This window comes from Ornithodoros turicata, unplaced genomic scaffold (assembly GCF_037126465.1).
Source record: "Ornithodoros turicata isolate Travis unplaced genomic scaffold, ASM3712646v1 Chromosome106, whole genome shotgun sequence".
Lineage (NCBI taxonomy): Eukaryota > Metazoa > Arthropoda > Arachnida > Ixodida > Argasidae > Ornithodoros > Ornithodoros turicata.
Window position 1 is genome coordinate 138,336 of NW_026999294.1, and position 23,783 is coordinate 162,118.

A 23,783-nucleotide genomic window follows, 5' to 3' on the forward strand; every position below is an offset into this window, starting at 1 on the left:
ATCAGCACACTTCCCCTGTTGTTGACCTCGGAAAGTGCATGATGTTTTTGTTGCCGATGGGGGTATAATTCATCATAGATGGGATTCAGCTACTTCAACATCTGGATCACTTGAGAGGGAAGGAGGAGAACTGTTTGTGCTGTGTGTGAAGCACTTTCGCATGCACACAATATTTAGTTGCAAGTTGTTGGATCGTATAGACAGGGTGTCTTTTTTCTTTTTTTTTCAATACAGTTTTCATTAAAAAAAACTAAAGGCTATAGACATCCTGTTTTCACTTCTGTCGTCTCTGGGCCGGTGGACGTTCTTAGCCATATGTTGCTCAGCCGTTGAATGACCAATTACCTAAAAATCGTTAACTTTTTAATTATGAAAGCTACGAAGTTGTCCCAATTTTCCAAAATTCGTAAAGGAACACCGTTTTTTTTTCTTTAATTTGTTCATTGCGCACCTTCTGAGACGCGTCTTTCCTTCACCCCCAGTGTGAGAAGGTGAAGGAGCACAGTGCCACCTCATGGGCGTCAAAGATGAGCTTTCTTGGCGGAAACAAACCAAAAACAAATATATCGGGTGACGCTATCGGAACTCCCTTATCTTGGGTTGCATTTTCTGTTTCCCTTTAATCTTTTTTTGAGGATGCAAGTGGCGATAGTGTGCCCTTTCACCCTCTCACATTGGGGGTGAAGGAAAGACGCGTATCCGAATATCCGCCAATGAACAAAGTAAAGAAAAAATGGTCTTCCTTCACGAATTTTTTTCGGAGAATCTATCGAACGGATTTCCGTTCGGGAAACGGCGGTGATATCAGGTGACCGAATGGAAGAGATGTTATCGTTGGGGCAGCTTCGTAGCCTTTGTAATTAAAAAGTTGACTAACGATTTTTAGGTAATTAGTATTTCGACGGTTGAACAACAGATGGCCAAGATCTTCTGCCTACCCAAAGATGATGGTAGTGAAATCTGGATGTCTATAGCCCTTAGTTTTTTTAATGAAAAATCTGAATCGAAAAAAAAAAACCTATAATAGCAGGTATGTCAGGGTGAGGTTGCGCTGCCACACGGCGGCGTCTGTACAGCCACCTGTGAGCATGCTGTTAGTTTGGTGTCCCGCATTAAATTGCTTCAATATGTCTACACCATCATGTTACCTGTCTTGTACTGTATATCCCAGTGCTGCAAGCATGCACCATCTGTGCGGACCGTGAAAAGAGTGAAACCGGGAATTTTTTTTTTGCTCACTTCCGCTCTTTGTATTTTTGATTATATGCAGTGGTACTGGCATACTGTGTACAGGAGCAGTGTTTCTCGGTTCCAAGAATCGCATGTTCTACTCCACAAATTATGTCGACAAGAGCGAAATGGTGCTGACAAGATGGGGTGCCTGACGAAGTAAGATCTCAGACAAGGTGTACATACACATTCTCGTTTTCATGCAGCATCTGGTTTCTGGTTTGGTGCTTCAGAAGCAGATTTTTTCAACTCTTATTCTTTGTCGGTGACGGAGCCCGCAACTATGTTTGGGCGAGGCTGGGGTGTCACGACGTAAATGACCAATAGAATATAGAAGTGATTGACCAATGCGAATATGCAGAAAAATGTGCACAACGGACACTGGCTTGGCGTTCGTTAGGTTTTCCAGAACTGGAGATGTTCCGATCTGAGCTGTTCGGAGAATTCCCATGAGCGTACCACGAAGAAATAGTGCTAGGTTTCGAGGCAGATGAAACTCCCCAAGGCAACGTATACGTGTACTATATCCATCTCCAAAATAGATGTTCCACAGCTGTGTCAGTGTGGCACCAGCCTGCGAGCGGTCCGTTGATTCCAAGAAATTTGGGAAAGGATTCCTTGAAGGATCACTTTGGGAGTGTCGCTGCAGTTGCCCCGGGCAACCCGCATCTAGCCAGCGCCTTTTTCGCAACTCGCTGTTGATAGAGTCATGCAAGTAGAGTTTATAATCCTGTAGCCTCGTCAACACCCTCTTATTCTTCATGACCCATTCCACATACACCTAGCTATACCTTAATGCCAACGTTACTTGTGTTTTAATTTTTGCTTTTGTCTCTGGCGGAGAAAATCCAACATTAACATCTAAACACGATCTACATCTAAGTCATCAGCATCTAAAACACGAGGAGTACTTGTTGTACCGAGAGTTAGTACATACTGCACTGCCTTCATGCTGACCACCTCCCTCCAACATGTACTTTGCAGAGTGCGAGCCATGCCATTAATATAGTAACTGGGATTGAACTGGGAACATGCCATTAATATAGGAACCTAACCTAAATGTAACTGATATATGGTAGTACGTCCCCTGGGTGGCATGGGTGTGGTATAAATCTTTAAGGAACACTGAGCAGCCCTGCCTCGGGCACTGTCGTGGTTGTTGCTTGGTAAGGGTGGGTGGCCTCGTTAGAATTTCGGTTGGCAAACGTTGTTCCGCGCGAAGCAAAAATAGAAGGGTTACCACCACATAGCGTGAAACCTGCAAATAGCGGAAGCGAAACGCCGTTTCATACCAACCCTGCTGGCTCTCGTAGACGGCTGAACATCCGCCAGCGTGCGGTAGAGACTGCCCACTCAGTGTCGAGTGATAGACCCGAGTCGTTGGGGCTCCGCTGACGGAGTGTAAAAACTGGGCCCTGCACAATGCAAGAAAAACAAATTTTTGACGATACTGCCGTTCTTTGCTGGGAGAGGGTGGGATGAATGGTAGATGACTGTTTGGTTTCGCTCTCTCGTAAATAATGTGGCCTCTAATATAACCCTACATTTTTTGGAGTGTATTGTGCCTTAGTTCCGTGAGCAAACATTATGCTTACGTCAGTCAACTACAAAAACTGTCTGTGCTCTCAATGTCCACATTCTGCAATTTCAGGAGCAAAAGAAAGCAGCGGTTGGCTTCACGTCAAGGACGAGCTCAGAGGCACCTGCGATCACGCATCTTCAGGTCTCTCCTCTTCAAGTGCACAGTTCGAGATCGACCGGCCTCGGTGGCTCAGTCGGTAGCGTGTTCGCCTTCTGATCCCGAGATCGCGGGTTCGAACCCGGCCGAGGACGCCAGCAACTTGGTGGCAGGGTACAAGTTGCTTAGACACGCCGTCTTCCGCGAGGGACGTTAAATCGGGGTGCCGTGTAATGAGCTTTCATTGCACGTTAAAGAACCCTCAGGTGGGCAAAAGCAATCCACAGACCGACCGCTGTGGCGTCGCTCATGATCTCAGTTGTCTCGCGACGTAAACACCCAATTATAAAAAAAAATAAAAAAAAGTTCGAGATCGGCACAACAACAGTTGAACCACAGTGCACAAACTATGCACTAGTCATCACTGACAGTCGACCCACAGAGCAATCTTCAGACCAGAGCGAGACTCAAGTGGCAAGCAAGTCATCGACGTTCGGACATGAGGAAGACAGGCTTTATAAGTCCAACATTTGTTTAGCCGCATGCATCGACACTGGCCACTTGGAGGTACATGCCAAAACTCACAAAACAAAGACACTTACCTGCGACAAGTGTTCAGTGACATTCCGTCATGCATCAACTCTGCGAGTGCACGCAAGACATTGCACGGGACAAGGCTCGCAGAAGTCGAACGTAAGTGCACCTGCATGCGCATTGAGCGCACACGAGTGCAATCTCAGCCCTGCAGAGTCCAGCCACAGTATGTGCCTGCAGCGTCGCAAGCGCACGCTCGTGGGCAAGAAGAGCTTCAGGTGTGATCTCTGTGGTTTTGAGTTCAACAAGAGGTACAAGCTGCGCAATCACAAGAAAGCACACATGAGTGAGGGGCTATACCAGTGCACCTTCTGTCCTGCACAGTTCAGGCAAAGCGCGATGCTGAAGTATCACAAGCAGAAACATACAGGCGAGAAGGCCTATAAGTGTGACCTCTGTCCTGCAGGGTTCAGTCATAGCTCTAGCCTGTATGTCCACAAGCGGACACACATGGGCGATAAGCCCCATAAGTGCGATATCTGTCCTGCAGAGTTCAACAGGAGGCACGACTTGCAGCGTCACAGGAGAACACACATGGGAGAGAAGCCATACAAGTGTGACGTCTGCCCTGCGGAGTTCAGCCGCAGCGAGATGCTGTTGCGCCACAAGAGGACGCACATGGGAGGCAAGCCCCATAAGTGTGATCTCTGTCCTGCAGAGTTCAGCGAGAGGGCGGGCCTGCGGTCTCACAGGCGAACACACACGGGAAAGAAGCCATACAAGTGCAATGTCTGCCCATTGGAGTTCAGCCACATGAAGAGGCTGTCATATCACATGCGAAAACACACAGGCGAGAAGCCCTGTAACCCTGTATCCACACGAGTCAGTTTTCTGCCGGCTGCAAGTCGGGAAGGAGTGAGAGGATATCCGAGATAAACGAGGTCACTAGGCGTCTGAAGACGCCCGCTCATTCTCTAGCATTCACACGAGTCCTTTTCCCGGCGGCTGTCAGTTTTCCGATCCCTTCTGTATTCGCGATTGCATATCGTCTGTGTCTAGCGTAGGATGGACCGGATGGGACAGGATAGGGGACAAAGAATAGATTCCGAAGAAGCGCTACGGAATGTAAAACAGCATTAACCCAAATCTCCATGTGGACGACCCAAACGCCTGTTGGAGTATTTTGAGAATAGGCGCATCAATATAGGCGTGACAGCGTGCCGACAAGTGATGGATTGGCGATGAAGCTGTGGTGTCGAACTACAGGTAGTCAATAATTAATTAAATTAAATCAGATCAACTTTTCTTTTCCTTTCGGTAGGACGAGTAGCTTCCAATTATTATGTTTTTATACATGTATTGGAGACGTGCATGCGAACGATTATGTGTAGTCAACGCCTGTCCAGCGAAAGAAATATACGGGTTTATAAAATTCATGCTTGTATTCCGTGCCTGTTTCGTCTCACGTAGAGAAAAAGCTTACTATGCAACACTACATTGTAGGTATCTATCTATATATTGCATAATTGTTCCGAAGCTGCTGCGCCAGTGTGTCATTGCACCACTTTTGCGGTAAAGCCAAGCATCGTTGGCGTTTCAATTCAGAATTTGCCATAGTACAGTGAATGCCGTTGTATGGGACACACGCAGAACAATCCTGATGAAATAAAAAGCAAGCACGATAAGTATCCGTTGCGTCACCTTCTCCTTCTGCCGGCAGCAGACACAGTCGGTCGTCAGAATCTGTGCCGGGAGGACAAGATATCTGGCTGACTCCGATTGCCGCTCCGGAGATCAGAAAATGGTGACGTGGCGAAGAGCGCCGGTCACGTGGCACCAGAGAGCGGTGACGTTCCCTGATGCCCGAGCGTCAGCCGGCAGAAAACTGACTCGTGTGAGTAGAGAGTAAGTGTGATCTCTGTCCTGCAGAGTTCAGCTAGGGCACGAGACTATATCACAAGCGAAAACACATGGGCAAGAAGCCCAATAAGTGTGATCTCTGTACTGCAGAGTTCACCCAGGGGTCTCACCTGTCGTTCCACAAGCGAAGACACACAGGTGAGAAGCCCTATAAGTGCGATCTCTGTCCTGCAGAGTTCATCGAGAGCACGAAATTGCGGTCTCACAAGCAGACACAGAGTGAGGTGCCCTGCTAGTGCTACCTCTGTGACAGAATTTAGCCACAGTCCAGACCTGGGGCAGTACAAGTGGACACACACAGACGAGTGTCTCTGTGCTATAAACTTGAGGTAGAGCACAAACCTCCAGGGTTGCTGTAAGTGGACCTTCATGGGCATGAGGAAATGCGACCTCTCTCCTACAGAGTTCAGCCACAGCACAAACACACCAGCCGGAGGACCAGCAGATCACGGACCTGTGGCCTAGTAAGTGAGCACGACACACTTGGGACAGGAGCTGTACAAGTGCTGCAGGTTCTTTTCTGTTGGGTGTCTTCAACTTCAACGCAGATAGAGAAAGGACAGCAAGAAGGAGTGAGGGGCAGAGGGTTATTATACGTCCTGGACAGAGTTCAGGGCCCAGTAGAGCACAGATGTCCTTTAGACGTACAAGGGATGATTTGATTAGGACATTTAGTGTGTCCATAAGATGTCCGGATATGTCCACTATATGCTGAAAAGACGTACGAATCAAATGCTTGTCAAGATCACATTGCGGAGGTGGATGTTTTCCCCTCTACTGGGTGTATGTCTGAAACACATGTAGAGATGTCCGTCGGACGTTCTGTATACGTCTGCCTCAATACAGTGTAGATGCCATGCATTATGACACCACGCAGGCTCCAAACTGCCAACTAGGGTTTATTTCGATGAATAAATTGTTATTCCCCTTTCTTTCATTATTATTGTGACAAACACTGATCTATTTTTACTTATTCTTGCCCTACGTCTGCAAAACTGATGAAATAAATAAATCAACCCGACGAACTTAAAAATATATGTGTATATTCTGCAAGATGTAACAACTTACATAACCAACATGAGAGGACAGATGTTCTAAGGCTGGAAGAACATAGAAAGGACAAATACGAACAAAGCCTCAAATTGTGAAGATGTGGGTTCGAGTCCTACAGCTGGCTCACTTACTTTGTCAGTGACGTTCATCTTCCAACTTATAACGAAACTCCCGAAAATTACCTTTTGTGTCACGAGCGTCTGTCGTAGAATGCATTACAATTTGTTCAATACTGCTCCGGACTCTGGAAAACACAGTTAATCCTATTTAGTCCATGAAAAAAATCGGTGCCTCAAGGATTCTATAGGCACAATTTCAATCCTGTGCATTTCCGTCAGCTTTTCAAGATCTGCTGAGCCTCCACAAGTTTCGATGACACGAGGAGCGGGTGCAGTAATCATAAGCCCACAAATTGCAATGATGTCATGTTCTGGAGAGGGCACTCGTCTCCTAGCAACAACGCCGGCGTCTGGGGGAGGTTCACATGGTGAAGTCACGTGACGCTGATTGAAAGATGGAAGAGATGTCTTCTCCCTCCTTTGTGTTTTCACGATGGTCGGAGCGGTCGGAGGATATGTCACGTGGGCCTCCTGTGAGTGAAGAAACTGTGCCCCCCCGCGGAGTACGCGAAGTGCAACAACGTTGCCAGATGAGAGCAAGGCGCTCCGTTAGAGCCTAACATGACGTCAGAGTCCTTAATTATAACCATTTTCTCTAGCTTTCGGCTCACGTAGAGCCAAAACATTTTGCAGGAATGTAAAGTGTGACAAGAAGATTTCAGCAACATAACTGATAGGATTTTGAAGGCACGAGATTAGGTTCGTATAGTTGGTAGTGGCACTTTAATGACATCCCAGGAGTGGACACTGGAAGACACTCGATGGGCTCCCGATCCAAGATGACGACCCTACGCGGCACGCTGCAGCAGCTCGATGTAGAGTCACTAAACAGGGAGCAGAGTAGCGACACTCAGCCACGCCGACCAGCGAGTCCGCCATTTTGTATCAGGCGCGGCTGCGTCGCCTAGCAATGAGACGCTGATCTCCCCCTTCTCAGGTGAAGAATGCGCAGTCAATCTAACTCGCAACCCAAGAAATCGGTTTTGCGTGGTGGTGACCCAACATGAACGGCGCGTTCTTGGAAGGAGAAACCACGTGACACGATCGGCCCAATCACGGACACCGAACGGCGGCTCCGGCGAGGAAAAGGAATCCGATACTCTGTACCTCTATTTATAGTGACTCTAGCTCGATGCTGCATGATACTTTTGTTGCCGACGGGGTACGTCAGTGGGGTACAGTCAGTTCAGCATCTGGATCACTGGAAAGGGAAATATGAAAACCGTTTTTGCTGCATGCGCGCTATCAAAGCTCTTTCATGTAGTCACCCAATGTCTCTAAAACCTCTCGTAAACCAAGCTCTGGATCAGGGTTCTTACGAGAGCATGGTTACGCTCACATCGGAGGTCAAGGCGAACCTGGAGTGGGGAGCAAAAGTTCTTCTGACGCTCCAGGCCCGGCCGGATGGGGTTTGTACGAGAGTACAGTAGTACAAGATATTCAGATGGACAGGCCGCTCCAAGGTTTGGGAGGCCCTAGTCTCGGGTCTATGTAATCGAACACCATCTCAGGGCCCCTGAAGCTGTGCGTTATTCCATAACTCACAGTTAATGCGCAACCTGACCAAGGATCGCCACGAGCTTCCGTGCCAAGGCTAATCGTAAACTTTATTGGGAACCTTGGCCTACCAAACATCTTTCACATCGGTAGCTGCGGTTCCTCTCCGACTGGATAACAGAGAAAGAGAGAGAGCAGTCGCAGATACCATTCGAATGAGAGATGCAGTCAGTCCATTCGCCTGAATAAGGTAGAACTTCAGTGGTGGTCATGGTGTCCCGCAATGCGATCCCAGGCAATTGGTAGTGGAAGACCCCGGTAAACCATAGACATCCAGGAGATGTCCGCCTGATATCCCAAATTGGATGTTTGGATATCTATCCCATGGATCATTGCAGAGAGCCCGTAGACGTCGCATGTATGTCCTGGCGACTATGGTTTGTCCCACTTTTTCCACATTCCACGAACGTCCCAGAGACGCAACTTCGGGATATTTGGATATTCACAGGATGTTCTCAAACCTGCACATATTATTGCTATAAATCTGTAAATGTGTTCTTTCAGAAATGTGATATGCTATGCAGTGGGGTGCCATAGATTCTCATAAGATATGTAACAATGTTTTATATCTCTATCGAATCTTTTAACGCTTCAAAAGAAATTCCTGCGCACTTTAGAGAATATACATTATACTCAACTAGGGACCTATTTGAAAAGCACGAAATAATTAAAATCCACAACTTGTACAACTACAGACTGTCGCTATGTTATACGAGAGCCGTAAAAAACAACCTCACATATTTTCTAACTATGATCGATCTACATTCTAAAAGCCACACGCACAATTATCGTCACCCAATATGTTATGTGGTACCACAATTTAGAACATCATATGGCCACCAAACATTACAATATAATGCAGTCAAGCTGTTCAATAGCATCTACGCGCTATGTTTATTACCGAAAGCGGAATTGTTTGACTACTAATGAACTGGTTTGGAGACTATACTAGGGTATATTTTAACTCGTCCGACAAGGCGCTAAGGGCACTTGAAGACTTTTTGCATGCAACCGGGCTTATGGACATCCTATGACACGGTGAATGTGTGATGTGTCCTGTGTGTGCCCCCGGTGATTCCGCCACTTTACTCTAACTTGGGCGCAGCTCTTGAACTTTTGACCTACATGTTGAACTCAATTATCATCTCTGTTCGTCTCTGGACATCTCATCATCAGATTGAACTTTCTGTATTAAGTGTACTGGGGTAGCCAGTTTGACTTCGTCGAAACTTACATCCCCATTTTTTTTTCTTTACTCACATCACATCACACTAGGGTATATTGGTACATGGTAAATGGGGGTATTGGTAGGGTAGGGTATATTGCTCGTATAATTGCGGAATGTCTTTTTTTGTGCCTTTCGGTCTGTTCTTTTTGAGTTGTACCCTATATGATTTGTACATAGGTTTGTAAATGTGTTTTTTATTGGTGTATTTATAATGCTGCCGGGGGTTAGGGCCCTTGTGTAGTCCTTTAATTTTTTTTTTGTCCCAACTCCCATCCACGAGAGTTGTGAATAAAGGTTCTTATTATTATATTAAGCAGTGATGGCCGCTAACTACTTCTACAGTAGTTTAACTGTAACTACTAACTACTTCGCAATGGAGTAGTTTAACTAGTAGTTCAACTACTTTTCAGTGGAGGTAGTTCAAACTACTTCTTTAACTACATCTATAACTACTTAACGTTGCCCATCAACAGCAATCCCATTCTCTAATGTTCTAAATATGACATCTAGTGGACACCTAGATACGAATCACAAGCAGTGATAAAAGTGAAGATTTAGTTACACATGCACGGTACAATTGCTCTGAACCTCCGTTCTGATCAAACATGTATAGCTCAAGGTAAAAGTCGGAGGAGTCAAGCTTGCGGCAAAATCGGAAGTAGTTGTTGCCTGTAGTAACTTAACTACTGTAGTTAACTACTCGAAATAGTAGTTTAACTCGTAGTTGCCACTACATTTCAACAAATAGTTAATAACTACTTTTTAACTACAATCAAGTAGTTTAACTAGTAGTTTAACTACTGGCCATCACTGATATTAAGCATATATTATGGCGAGTTTTTTTTGCACCATGCGTATTGTAGTACGGTAAATGGCAGCCATAATCCAAGGCGAATGCAGACTACAGTTCGCGTTTCACCGTATGAGAGCACGAGTGGTGGAAGTCTCGATGAACATAGTAGGAGCAGGCAAGTTAAGCTCAAGGCAATGTTAACATCAGTGGAAGTCTTGTACAAAAGGGATTTTATGTCACTTTGACGAGAAACGTGGACAGTAAATTGTGTTTGAATTTGCGCGGCATTTCGTAAAGCGCACGGGCATATAGCCTCCAATATACTTTCATATATAGAAGGCTATGGCACGGGTCACTACCGTCTGCCTCCATGGACATTCGTTTGCGCTGTCCGGACCTTGGGAAAACTGATATAGCCTGAAGGCACACGAGGGCACGTACAAATAATACGGTGACAGAAATCCGGGAGACTGAAGAAAATGATGTAGGACCAAGTGAACAGAACACAAAAGTGTGTCAATCCCCATTTACAGCATAGCATAAGTTTGCAATGGCGTGATGAGTGAAAACGACTGTTCATTTGTATTCATTTCACTGAAAATAGAATATATGAATAGCCGTCAACAGCCGCCTCCAAACACAGTGTCATGAACACTGCATTGCGAACGGGCCCATTCTCAGGTTTCTCGAGCGACGGTCTAAGTCCAACCCACGACCTACTAGATTATAACGACAATGTCATAATCAGCAACCCCTATGAGAAGCCCGGTTCAGGTTCGCCTAATCTCTTTCGACACAGGGCAGACACCTTGAGGTGCCACAGGCGAAAAAGAAACGAAAAGAAGAAAATAAAATTAAAGAAGAAAAAAAGAACTTGGCTGCCGCTAGGTGGTTTCCCGTGCGCTGCTTCCTAGTCACTTTCGCTGGGGTTTGGATTTGCTTTTCTTTTCTTGTGGGAAAACAGCTGGTCAAGGAAGACACTGTCTTACATATACCTTCAAAATATTGGCACTCGGTGGGGGAGGAGAATGAGAATGCTTACAGCCAGATATCTTACACGCACCAAAGAGGAGGAAAAGAAGAGTACGAGAACCAGGGTCATGGAAGCTGAGACAAGAAAATGACAGGAACGTATCAAGGGGAAACCAGCACTACAGATGTACAGTGAAGGAAAGACCCAGATGGAGAAACTGTTTGTAATAATTCGTACGGGAGCACTTTATTGTTTGAGGCAAGAACGGGTCTGTTACGGACCAAAACTCATTACGGCGAAATTCCAACGGGATATCGACACAAGATGTAGCTGGTGAACAGAGGGGGAGGATGAAACAGCGGAACATGTCATCTTGAGATGTAGGGGACTCAACCCGTCACCAAAAGAGGGCGTTGAGCTGTGGGACACGCGAGACCTTCGGTTTTGAAAACAACGGGGAGGGGTGGACCAAGACGCGGTGGCGGCGACCGAATCTCGATTGAATGACTGGTGGCATAGGAAGAGAAATAACTAATAGGATTTTATTAAATACTAAATACAAAAAATGCCAAATACTTTATGACTCAACCAATTTGTAACTTTATTTTTATATTAACGGGCTAGGTGGCGTATGCTACCGCCCGATGCAAAGGGAAGGCCATTATCCATCCAGCCATCCGTATCACGATTGGACGATGGAAATTTGAATTCTGAACGCGCAGTAGCGTATGTACGACTCCCGTAGCAGACGACAGCAATAAGTCCTACGAAAACGTGTAGAATGATGCACCTCAGCATGAAACTTGTACAGCGCTTGTACAGAAATACTAAGGCAAGCTGAAGTACAAAGCATTGTAGAAGGTGAAAAGGTGAAGAAGCAATAACTGGGACGATGAGTAGCACCACCGCTACCTTCCAAAAATGCGGCGCTAGGAAGAGGTGCCTACGACAGGGTCGTTATAATCTAGTAGGTCATGGTCCAACTGCGGGAGTAATGCAAAGTGACGTCACACTCACGAACCAATGCAGCATCCAGCCATTCCTGGCTTCAAGTGGCGGCCCATGTGACGTAACAACCAAGAGTCAGCCAGTCATCAGGACTGTGTTTTCAACGGCGGCAGCCAATCACGAACGTGCTTTCAGCGGTCGTAACCATGGAAACGAACCACCGTCGTCTCTGAGTTGTGATTGAAGGTCCTCGTGTACTAGATGGGGAAAACTTCTAGCAAAGCGAAGAGCTGTCTAACATCTGTCTTTCTCAAAGACTGATTTTCTGGAAAGCATGTTTTTTTACTACAGTCTCAGGGCCCGCTTGCATGAAAGTTCTGCTAGGATCCTACCCTTGAGGCATTTCCTTCGGCACAGCGCTTTCGGCACAGTGCTTTTCGCTGATAGGAAAGTTTACGTCAGTAGCAAGACACACAAGAATTTCCTTTAGCACAAGCAAGTGCTAAAGGAAATTCCTCACGATTAGGATCCTAGCGGAAGTTTCGTGCAAGCGGGCCCAGGTCAATAGGTTCCAAGTGAGTTCTTGAATTCGCAGAATGGAGAATTGCAGACTAATTCTCACTTTATACGTCCACATAGCAGGGAGAGAAGGCAATAAGTAAGACTTGTGTATCTACGTCAAGTTGGTTTAGCTGGCATCACTAGCATACATATCTGCCCCAAATAGAATGTACAACAAATACTCAGCGAGCAAAAAAATAAATATATATAAATAAATAAAGCTCATAGGTGTGACCATCATTTGGAGCATATCAGGCTAGTTGGGTGGCTGCAGTGTATGAGCACCAATTTGGTTGTGTTGCAACCCATGCAGACCTTCCGCAAAAAATGACATTTCAGAATATTTTCAGCAAGAGTCCCACACATTCCAAACAGACACAACAGCACCTATCGTGTTGTGTGTATACAGTGCTGGACAAAAGTTTATGGAACGCGCGAGCAGTGTATTTTCTCTCCTCGGCGCGACTGCCTAATGGCAGATGGAAGTGGGCTAGTGCACTTATTGTGACTTGCCGCAATAGTTCCAGTATTATCCCCCAACAACACCGAAGAAAACGGGAATCATGGTGACAACCCTTTCAAGAAATGTTGCATTACGCATACGCTTGACGACACAAAGGCAGTGGCAGATCCAAGGGGTGCGGTTGGGCCCACTCGCAAAGGGGCAGGTTTGTGATTTCCATCAAGTTTGCGCAACAGAGAATGCTCCTATATAACTTGTCATTCGACGCCGTGGCTGATTTCTGCGGGACAGGGGTCGCCCTCCTATGGCTGCTCGCCCCATGTGTGTGCGTTTGTGATGCTTAAGTTACCTGGTCTCCCCGAACTCTGCAGAGCAGGCATCACATTTGTACAGCTTCTCGCCTGTGTGCATCCTCTTGTGGTGCTGTAGGTTTCCCTTCTGGCTGAACTCCGCAAGGCAGACATCACATTTGTATGGCTTCTCGCCCGTGTGTGTCCGCTTATGAACCCGTAGGTACCCGTGTCGGCTGAACACTGCGGGGCAGACATCACACTTGTATGACTTCTCACCTGTGTGCATCCTCTTATGACGCTGTACACCTGCACTCCGGGTGAATTCTGCAGGACAGAGATCACACCTGTATGGCTTCTCGCCCGTGTGTGTTCGCTTGTGCTGCTGTAAGGCCTGGCTCTGCCTGAACTTTGCAGGGCAGACATGACACTTGTATGGCTTCTCTCCTGCGTGTGTTCACTTGTGATTCTGTAGGTGGCAATGCCGGCTGCAGCACAGACCTTCCACTTGTACGGCTTCTCACCCGTGTGTGTCCGCTTGTGATGCGGTAGGGCCTGGCTCCGTCTGAACTCTGCAGGGCAGAAATTGCACTTGTATGGCTTCTCACCTATGTGCGTCCGCTTGTGGTGCTGTAGGTTCCACTTCTTGCTGAACTCTGCAAGGCAGACATCACATTTGTATGGCTTCTCACCTATGTGCGTCCGCTTGTGGTGCTGTAGGTTCCACTTCTTGCTGAACTCTGCAAGGCAGACATCACATTTGTATGGCTTCTCACCTATGTGCGTCCGCTTGTGGTGCTGTAGGTTCCACTTCTTGCTGAACTCTGCAAGGAAGACATCACATTTGTATGGCTTCTCACCTATGTGCGTCCGCTTGTGGTGCTGTAGGTTCCACTTCTTGCTGAACTCTGCAAGGCAGACATCACATTTGTATGGCTTCTCACCTATGTGCGTCCGCTTGTGGTGCTGTAGGTTCCACTTCTTGCTGAACTCTGCAAGGCAGACATCACATTTGTATGGCTTCTCACCTATGTGCGTCCGCTTGTGGTGCTGTAGGTTCCACTTCTTGCTGAACTCTGCAAGGCAGACATCACATTTGTATGGCTTCTCACCTATGTGCGTCCGCTTGTGGTGCTGTAGGTTCCACTTCTTGCTGAACTCTGCAAGGCAGACATCACATTTGTATGGCTTCTCACCTATGTGCGTCCGCTTGTGGTGCTGTAGGTTCCACTTCTTGCTGAACTCTGCAAGGCAGACATCACATTTGTATGGCTTCTCACCTATGTGCGTCCGCTTGTGGTGCTGTAGGTTCCACTTCTTGCTGAACTCTGCAAGGCAGACATCACATTTGTATGGCTTCTCACCTATGTGCGTCCGCTTGTGGTGCTGTAGGTTCCACTTCTTGCTGAACTCTGCAAGGCAGACATCACATTTGTATGGCTTCTCACCTATGTGCGTCCGCTTGTGGTGCTGTAGGTTCCACTTCTTGCTGAACTCTGCAAGGCAGACATCACATTTGTATGGCTTCTCACCTATGTGCGTCCGCTTGTGGTGCTGTAGGTTCCACTTCTTGATGAACTCTGCAAGGCAGACATCACATTTGTATGGCTTCTCACCTATGTGCGTCCGCTTGTGGTGCTGTAGGTTCCACTTCTTGCTGAACTCTGCAAGGCAGACATCGCATTTGTATGGCTTCTCACCTATGTGCGTCCGCTTGTGGTGCTGTAGGTTCCACTTCTTGCTGAACTCTGCAAGGCAGACATCGCATTTGTATGGCTTCTCACCTATGTGCGTTCGCTTGTGGTGCTGTAGGTTCCACTTCTTGCTGAACTCTGCAGGGCAGACATCGCATTTGTATGGCTTCTCACCTGTGTGCGTCCGCTTGTGGTGCTGCAGGTTCCACTTCTTGCTGAACTCTGCAGGGCAGACATCGCATTTGTATGGCTTCTCACCTGTGTGCGTCCGCTTGTGGTGCTGTAGGTTCCACTTCTTGCTGAACTCCGCAGGGCAGACATCGCACTTGTATGGCTTCTCACCTGTGTGCGTCCGCTTGTGGTGCTGTAGGTTCCCATTCGGCTGAACTCCGCAGGGCAGACATCGCACTTGTATGGCTTCTCACCTGTGTGCGTCCGCTTGTGGTGCTGTAGGTTCCCCTTCTGGCTGAACTCCGCAGGGCAGACATCGCACTTGTATGGCTTCTCACCTGTGTGCGTCTGCTTTTGGTGCTGTAGGTTCCCCTTCTGGCTGAACTCCGCAGGGCAGACGTCGCACTTGTATGGCTTCTCACCTGTGTGCGTCCGCTTGTGGCGCTGTAGGTTCCCCTGCTGGCTGAACTCCGCAGGGCAGACGTCGCACTTGTATGGCTTCTCACCTGTGTGCGTCCGCTTGTGGTGCTGTAGGTTCCCCTTCTGGCTGAACTCCGCAGGGCAGACATCGCACTTGTATGGCTTCTCACCTGTGTGCGTCTGCTTTTGGTGCTGTAGGTTCCCCTTCTGGCTGAACTCCGCAGGGCAGACGTCGCACTTGTATGGCTTCTCACCTGTGTGCGTCCGCTTGTGGCGCTGTAGGTTCCCCTGCTGGCTGAACTCCGCAGGGCAGACGTCGCACTTGTATGGCTTCTCACCTGTGTGCGTCCGCTTGTGGTGCTGTAGGTTCCCCTTCTGGCTGAACTCCGCAGGGCAGACGTCGCACTTGTATGGCTTCTCACCTGTGTGCGTCCGCTTGTGGTGCTGTAGGTTCCCCTTCTGGCTGATTTCTGCAGGGCAGACGTCGCACTTGTATGGCTTCTCACCTGTGTGCGTCCGCTTGTGGTGCTGTAGGTTCCCCTTCTGGCTGAACTCCGCAGGGCAGACGTCGCACTTGTAGGGCCTCTCACCTGTGTGCGTCCGCTTGTGGTGCTCTAGGTTCCCCTTCTGGCTGAACTCCGCAGGGCAGACGTCGCACTTGTATGGCTTCTCACCTGTGTGCGTCCGCTTGTGGTGCTCTAGGTTCCCCTTCTGGCTGAACTCCGCAGGGCAGACGTCGCACTTGTATGGCTTCTCACCTGTGTGCGTCCGCTTGTGGTGCTGTAGGTTCCCCTTCTGGCTGAACTCCGCAGGGCAGACATCGCACTTGTATGGCCTCTCACCTGTGTGCGTCCGCTTGTGGTGCTGTAGGTTCCCCTTCTGGCTGAACTCCTCAGGGCAGACATCGCACTTGTGTGGCCTCTCACCTGTGTGCGTCCACTTGTGGTGCTCTAGGTTCCCCTTCTGGCTGAACTCCGCAGGGCAGACGTCGCACTTGTATGGCTTCTCACCTGTGTGCGTCCGCTTGTGGTGCTGTAGGTTCCCCTTCTGGCTGAACTCCTCAGGGCAGACATCGCACTTGTGTGGCCTCTCACCTGTGTGCGTCCACTTGTGGTGCTCTAGGTTCCCCTTCTGGCTGAACTCCGCAGGGCAGACGTCGCACTTGTATGGCTTCTCACCTGTGTGCGTCCGCTTGTGGTGCTGTAGGTTCCACTTCTTGCTGAACTCTGCAGGGCAGACATCGCATTTGTATGGCTTCTCACCTGTGTGCGTCCGCTTGTGGTGCTGCAGGTTCCACTTCTTGCTGAACTCTGCAGGGCAGACATCGCATTTGTATGGCTTCTCACCTGTGTGCGTCCGCTTGTGGTGCTGTAGGTTCCACTTCTTGCTGAACTCCGCAGGGCAGACATCGCACTTGTATGGCTTCTCACCTGTGTGCGTCCGCTTGTGGTGCTGTAGGTTCCCATTCGGCTGAACTCCGCAGGGCAGACATCGCACTTGTATGGCTTCTCACCTGTGTGCGTCCGCTTGTGGTGCTGTAGGTTCCCCTTCTGGCTGAACTCCGCAGGGCAGACATCGCACTTGTATGGCTTCTCACCTGTGTGCGTCTGCTTTTGGTGCTGTAGGTTCCCCTTCTGGCTGAACTCCGCAGGGCAGACGTCGCACTTGTATGGCTTCTCACCTGTGTGCGTCCGCTTGTGGCGCTGTAGGTTCCCCTGCTGGCTGAACTCCGCAGGGCAGACGTCGCACTTGTATGGCTTCTCACCTGTGTGCGTCCGCTTGTGGTGCTGTAGGTTCCCCTTCTGGCTGAACTCCGCAGGGCAGACGTCGCACTTGTATGGCTTCTCACCTGTGTGCGTCCGCTTGTGGTGCTGTAGGTTCCCCTTCTGGCTGATTTCTGCAGGGCAGACGTCGCACTTGTATGGCTTCTCACCTGTGTGCGTCCGCTTGTGGTGCTGTAGGTTCCCCTTCTGGCTGAACTCCGCAGGGCAGACGTCGCACTTGTAGGGCCTCTCACCTGTGTGCGTCCGCTTGTGGTGCTCTAGGTTCCCCTTCTGGCTGAACTCCGCAGGGCAGACGTCGCACTTGTATGGCTTCTCACCTGTGTGCGTCCGCTTGTGGTGCTCTAGGTTCCCCTTCTGGCTGAACTCCGCAGGGCAGACGTCGCACTTGTATGGCTTCTCACCTGTGTGCGTCCGCTTGTGGTGCTGTAGGTTCCCCTTCTGGCTGAACTCCGCAGGGCAGACATCGCACTTGTATGGCCTCTCACCTGTGTGCGTCCGCTTGTGGTGCTGTAGGTTCCCCTTCTGGCTGAACTCCTCAGGGCAGACATCGCACTTGTGTGGCCTCTCACCTGTGTGCGTCCACTTGTGGTGCTCTAGGTTCCCCTTCTGGCTGAACTCCGCAGGGCAGACGTCGCACTTGTATGGCTTCTCACCTGTGTGCGTCCGCTTGTGGTGCTGTAGGTTCCCCTTCTGGCTGAACTCCTCAGGGCAGACATCGCACTTGTGTGGCCTCTCACCTGTGTGCGTCCACTTGTGGTGCTCTAGGTTCCCCTTCTGGCTGAACTCCGCAGGGCAGACGTCGCACTTGTATGGCTTCTCACCTGTGTGCGTCCGCTTGTGGTGCTGTAGGTTCCCCTTCTGGCTGAACTCCTCAGGGCAGACATCGCACTTGTGTGGCCTCTCACCTGTGTGCGTCCACTTGTGGTGCTCTAGGTTCCCCTTCTGGCTGAACTCCGCAGGGCAGACGTCGCACTTGTATGGCTTCTCACCTGTGTGCGTCCGCTTGTGGTGCTCTAGGTTCCCCTTCTGGCTGAACTCCGCAGGGCAGACGTCGCACTTGTATGGCTTCTCACCTGTGTGCGTCCGCTTGTGGTGCTCTAGGTTCCCCTTCTGGCTGAACTCCGCAGGGCAGACGTCGCACTTGTATGGCTTCTCACCTGTGTGCGTCCGCTTGTGGTGCTGTAGGTTCCCCTTCTGGCTGAACTCCGCAGGGCAGACATCGCACTTGTATGGCCTCTCACCTGTGTGCGTCCGCTTGTGGTGCTGTAGGTTCCCCTTCTGGCTGAACTCCTCAGGGCAGACATCGCACTTGTGTGGCCTCTCACCTGTGTGCGTCCGCTTATGAACCCGTAGGTACCCGTGTCGGCTGAACTCTGCGGGGCAGACATCACACTTGTATGGCTTCTCACCTGTGTGCATCCTCTTATGACGCTGTACACCTGCACTCTGGGGGAATTCTGCAGGACAGAGATCACACCTGTATGGCTTCTCGCCCGTGTGTGTTCGCTTGTGCTGCTGTAAGGCCTGGCTCTGCCTGAACTTTGCAGGGCAGACACGACACTTGTATGGCTTCTCTCCTGCGTGTGTTTACTTGTGAAAAAGCGATAAAAACCGGGCTGTTTGGTGGTACATCTAAAAGCGATAAAACCCCGGTGCAGGGGACACAAAGAGACAAAACAGTCGAAGCACTGACTGACGAACAACTTTAATGGCAGGGGCACATCTTAAATATACCAACTGCACACCCGACCCCTAGTGGCAGCCAAGACCGTCATGCTGTAATCACAAAATTATCACAAAGTTATCAAAAAGCTATCACGCAAACAAGGTACCAAGTAAACGCCCCCCCGGAACAGAATTCGCGTTAGTTATCAATGAATTGCTGGATTGTATCCGTTACCAACACGGAAGGCACGCTAATGCAACTATCTCCAGCCTGTTTTATCAACAAGGCTTCCTTATAAAGAAGAACACCTAACTTATGACTTTTAAACAACACTTTTGTGTTTTTGAACAGCGGCTCGCACCCGGAACAGGTTCTTAAGTGTTCCGCCAGCTTAACATACCCCTTTCCTCTCGAAGCTCTATGTTCCATCAGACGTACGTTAACACGACGTTTAGTTTGACCAATATACTGGCACCCACAAGACAAGGGAATTGAATAAACAACACCAACAGTGCAAGTCACAAAAGGATCTACGTGTTTTACATGACAACCCCCAGTTTTTGTCCGGTTAACCCTAGCCATCAGAGACCTGAGCCAATAACCCCTTTTGAAAACTACATCAACACCATGCCTACAGGCTACATTTTTTAGGCGATGGGAGGCCTGATGAACATACGGGATCACCCCAACCCCCCTCCAATCTCTCTGTTCACAACGAATGTGAGAATCACAAGGTTCCCTTACCAACCTATTTACGACATCACTGGTTAGATTCCTTGGATATCCAGCGTCCTCAAGCCTAGTCACCTGCTCCATGCAGCTCGACCCCACCTTATGAACACACGACCTCACCAAAGCGTTTTTTTATCAAAGATTTTGCAACTCCAGCTTTTACAGTTTTTGAGATATTGGAGTCAAAAGGCGTTAACGGTTTTTTACATCGCTGGCAATATTCCCAACATACTCCACTCCCATCAGAGGAAATCCGAAGATCCAAGTACTGAATTTGACCATTTTCTTCCCTTTCCACAGTAAACTTTAAACCTAAACCCTCTCCAACAAACAAACCCTGTATACCCGATTCATCTCCTTCCATACCCACACATACCAGAAAGTCATCAACATACCTAGTAATAAATTCAACCCCAAATCTCCCACCCCCCAAGTTCTCAGAAACAGCCCTATCTACCTTAGCCAAAACCAAATCACTAAGTACCGGAACAATTTTTGATCCTATACACACACCATCCCGTTGTCGGAACACCCCACCCGACACCTGCACAACAGTAGAATCTAAATACAATTCTAGAATATCCATGAAAACACTAGCTGATACACCCACAATATTTTGAAAGGACACTAACCCAACAGATATTGCTTCCTGTACACACGCAGAAATGATATGCAAAGGCAAACTATAGAACAGATCAACAACATCCAAAGAGAAAAACCGAACCTTCTTACTTTCAACACACCTTAACTTTTCAATTACACCGCATGAGTTTGTAATTCTATACGGGTCTTCAAACTTCAGCTCATTGAGACCTTTCAATAAAAAGGTACTGACCAGAGTTGTGCCTAACTCGTTACAAGTAACTCGTTACTTGGTAACGATTACTTTTTTTGGTAACGAAGTAACGATTCAGTTACTTTTTTAAAAATTGTAATAGCAACGGAATCAGTTACAAAACTTGGTAACTCGTTACTGACGTTACTCGTTCCTTTTCTTCAGCGCGGGCGAGCACATTTCGGCACTCCGCGTGGCGCAATGCGTGCCGATTTGACCTGCGTGACCCACGACAACTTGTGACTCAAAGTCCCTCGCTGGATGTGTTGTTGTCTTTTCTCTTGTTTCCGTAATCTCCGACCATCACTCCTTCACAAGAATGGGCACCAATTGTGCTATCGCAACAAAAAACACGTTTCGACTTCTAGACCTTTCTTGTCTTTGCTAAGCTTCTGAGCCCCCTAAATTATGACGCAGCCCCTCGTCTGTTTTTGGGAACTCTGGTGATTGGTGGCACGAAAAGTGTTTTTTCTTGTGTTTTCATAATCTCCAATCACCCCGACTTCGGAAAGGAGGGAGAAGGTCCAGGCAAGCTGATATAGAGTCATGGTAAGGGGCCGAGAGACACGGAACACGAAGGACAGACGACAAATTTCGAGTGTCAGCTTCTTCTGAAGTGTAATTCCTCATTAATAAAGGGTTGAAGGCAAATGACGGCATGTTTGTTGGCTCCTTTAACTATGGGGCGGTAACGTAAAAGTAACTCGTTACCTGTGAGTAACGAGAACTCGTTACTTTTGTATGTTGGTAACGAGTAACGTATTTAGTTACTTTTTTCTGAAGTAACAGGTAACGGTATTTAGTTCCTTTTTTTTGGTAACGGGCACAAGTCTGGTACCATAAGCGTAGAAAACGGGGGGGCAGTGGGGCTCGTGCCCCCCCCCCCCCCGGGCTGATCTATGGGGGGGGGGCAGAGCCCCCCCCGGGCTGTGAGTTCATGAAGCCTCCACCTTTCCTTTGCCAGCGGCGTGAGCTTAACCTAGACGCTTCTGAGGTTCCAGAGCCGGGAGCCCCCTCCGCCGTTGCCATGCGAGCAACCAGTGAAGGCAAGCGCCGCGTCTGTTAGTGACCTTGCATGCTCGCGCGACGCTGCCCTCCACCGCTGGACTCCTCCCGTCCCCTCCCGTGTGCCAGGCTCGCCCCCCCGGGAAAATTGGCGTGCTACGCCTATGTCTGGTACTGACCACCCCTTGCCATGTGTTTCTTTCCGAAATAACAACCCGAAAAGGGTATCCCTCCTTATGAAGTTTGACCAAATAAAACACTTCCAAAAACTGCCCAACAGCCTTCCTGATTGCATTACACAAACCCTCCCGATCATTCTTCCTAAACAACTCTATAATCTTCCGCTTACACTCTTTAACATGGCAACTCCTAACAAGAACAAAGTTCTTTTCTAAGGCTGCCTTCTCCCTACATGAAAACTCATCGCGACTTAGTAGGACAAACTGCCCGATTTTGTCAGCCTCAAGAAGAGACACCCCATGCCCTTTAAATTCACTAACCAAAGTCTATATGATCTGTTCGACGTTGCACCTCTTCTCACATCCCTGAACAGCAGACACAGCTTCATCTAGGGCTTGACGACTCCGGTCTTCTCCGAACAATTTTCCGACTTCATACACCATCAAGGAATCTAATCAGTGATGTCGTAAATAGGTTGGTAAGGGAACCTTGTGATTCTCACATGCGTTGTGAACAGAGAGATTGGAGGGGGGTTGGGGTGATCCCGTATGTTCATCAAGCCTCCCATCGCCTAAAAAAGGTAGCCTGTAGGCATGGTGTTGATGTAGTTTTCAAAAGGGGTTATTGGCTCAGGTCTCTGATGGCTAGGGTTAACCGGACAAAAACTGGGGGTTGTCATGTAAAACACGTAGATCCTTTTGTGACTTGCACTGTTGGTGTTGTTTATTCAATTCCCTTGTCTTGTGGGTGCCAGTATAGTGGTCAAACTAAACGTTGTGTTAACGTACGTCTGATGGAACATAGAGCTTCGAGAGGAAAGGGGTATGGTAAGCTGGCGGAACACTTAAGAACCTGTTCCGGGTGCGAGCCGCTGTTCAAAAACACAAAAGTGTTGTTTAAAAGTCATAAGTTAGGTGTTCTTCTTTATAAGGAAGCCTTGTTGATAAAACAGGCTGGAGATAGTTGCATTAGCGTGCCTTCCGTGTTGGTAACGGATACAATCCAGCAATTCATTGATAACTAACGCGAATTCTGTTCCGGGGGGGCGTTTACTTGGTGCCTTGTTTGCGTGATAGCTTTTTGATAACTTTGTGATAATTTTGTGATTACAGCATGACGGCCTTGGCTGCCACTAGGGGTCGGGTGTGAAGTTGGTATATTTAAGATGTGTCCCTGCCATTAAAGTTGTTTGTCAGTCAGTGCTTCGTCTGTGTTGTCTCTTTGTGTCCCCTGCACCGGGGTTTTATCGCTTTTAGATTCACTTGTGATTCTGTAGGTGACAATGCCGGCTGCAGCACGGACCTTGCACTTGTACGGCTTCTCACCCGTGTGTGTCCGCTTGTGATGCAGTAGGGCCTGGCTCCGTCTGAACTCTGCAGGTCAGAAATTGCACTTGTATGGCTTCTCACCTATGTGCGTCCGCTTGTGGTGCTGTAGGTTCCACTTCTTGCTGAACTCCGCAGGGCAGACGTCGCACTTGTATGGCTTCTCACCTGTGTGCGTCCGCTTGTGGTGCTGTAGGTTCCCCTTCTGGCTGAACCCCGCAGGGCAGACGTCGCACTTTTGAGGCTTCTCGCCCGTGTGTGTCCGCTTATTAACCCGTAGGCTGCAGTGCCGGCTGAACTCTGCAGGGCATACATCTTACTTGTATGGCTTCTGATTTGTGTGAGTAATCTTGTGACGATCCAGGTCCGTGCTGTGGAAAAACTCTGCGGGACAGATATCCCACTTGTACAATTTGGCCCATACTTGTATCGTAGAAACAGAAACGGAACACAAAGTGAGAATTTTATGAAAGCTTGTATTTCTTTCAGTAAACAGACCTTGATCATGCATAATCAGCTGTTCATACGGTTCTGGACGAAAGTTTAAGAAACATGCCCTCGTGCAATCCTCCCTCAGAGTGACATGCCAGTAGCCAATGGGACTATAGAGAGTTGCAGCCATGT

General features: G+C 48.6%; 2 protein-coding genes across 2 annotated transcripts in view; one reads left to right on the forward strand and one right to left on the reverse strand.

Moving 5' to 3' along the window:
* Nucleotides 1-3,539: 3,539 nt before the first annotated feature.
* On the forward strand, nucleotides 3,540-11,223 carry LOC135371376 (zinc finger protein 664-like). The gene is made up of 6 exons (XM_064605446.1): nucleotides 3,540-3,601; nucleotides 3,649-4,324; nucleotides 5,372-5,500; nucleotides 5,766-5,826; nucleotides 7,834-7,943; nucleotides 11,077-11,223. The coding sequence occupies exons 1-6, from the start codon at nucleotides 3,540-3,542 to the stop codon at nucleotides 11,221-11,223; spliced, it is 1,185 nt and encodes a 394-aa protein (XP_064461516.1).
* Nucleotides 11,224-13,402: 2,179 nt separating this feature from the next.
* LOC135371378 (zinc finger protein 208-like) overlaps nucleotides 13,403-23,783 on the reverse strand; it is a 31,617-nt gene continuing 21,236 nt past the window's right edge. Inside the window, exons 8-17 of the mRNA XM_064605447.1 lie at nucleotides 23,097-23,207; nucleotides 18,742-18,993; nucleotides 18,322-18,405; nucleotides 18,154-18,237; nucleotides 17,963-18,069; nucleotides 17,558-17,605; nucleotides 15,450-17,087; nucleotides 15,132-15,321; nucleotides 13,872-15,011; nucleotides 13,403-13,794 (exon numbers count right to left, since the gene is read on the reverse strand). Of these exons, the coding sequence (XP_064461517.1) occupies nucleotides 13,403-13,794; nucleotides 13,872-15,011; nucleotides 15,132-15,321; nucleotides 15,450-17,087; nucleotides 17,558-17,605; nucleotides 17,963-18,069; nucleotides 18,154-18,237; nucleotides 18,322-18,405; nucleotides 18,742-18,993; nucleotides 23,097-23,207 (4,046 nt within the window). The remainder of the gene's footprint in view (nucleotides 13,795-13,871; nucleotides 15,012-15,131; nucleotides 15,322-15,449; nucleotides 17,088-17,557; nucleotides 17,606-17,962; nucleotides 18,070-18,153; nucleotides 18,238-18,321; nucleotides 18,406-18,741; nucleotides 18,994-23,096; nucleotides 23,208-23,783) is intronic.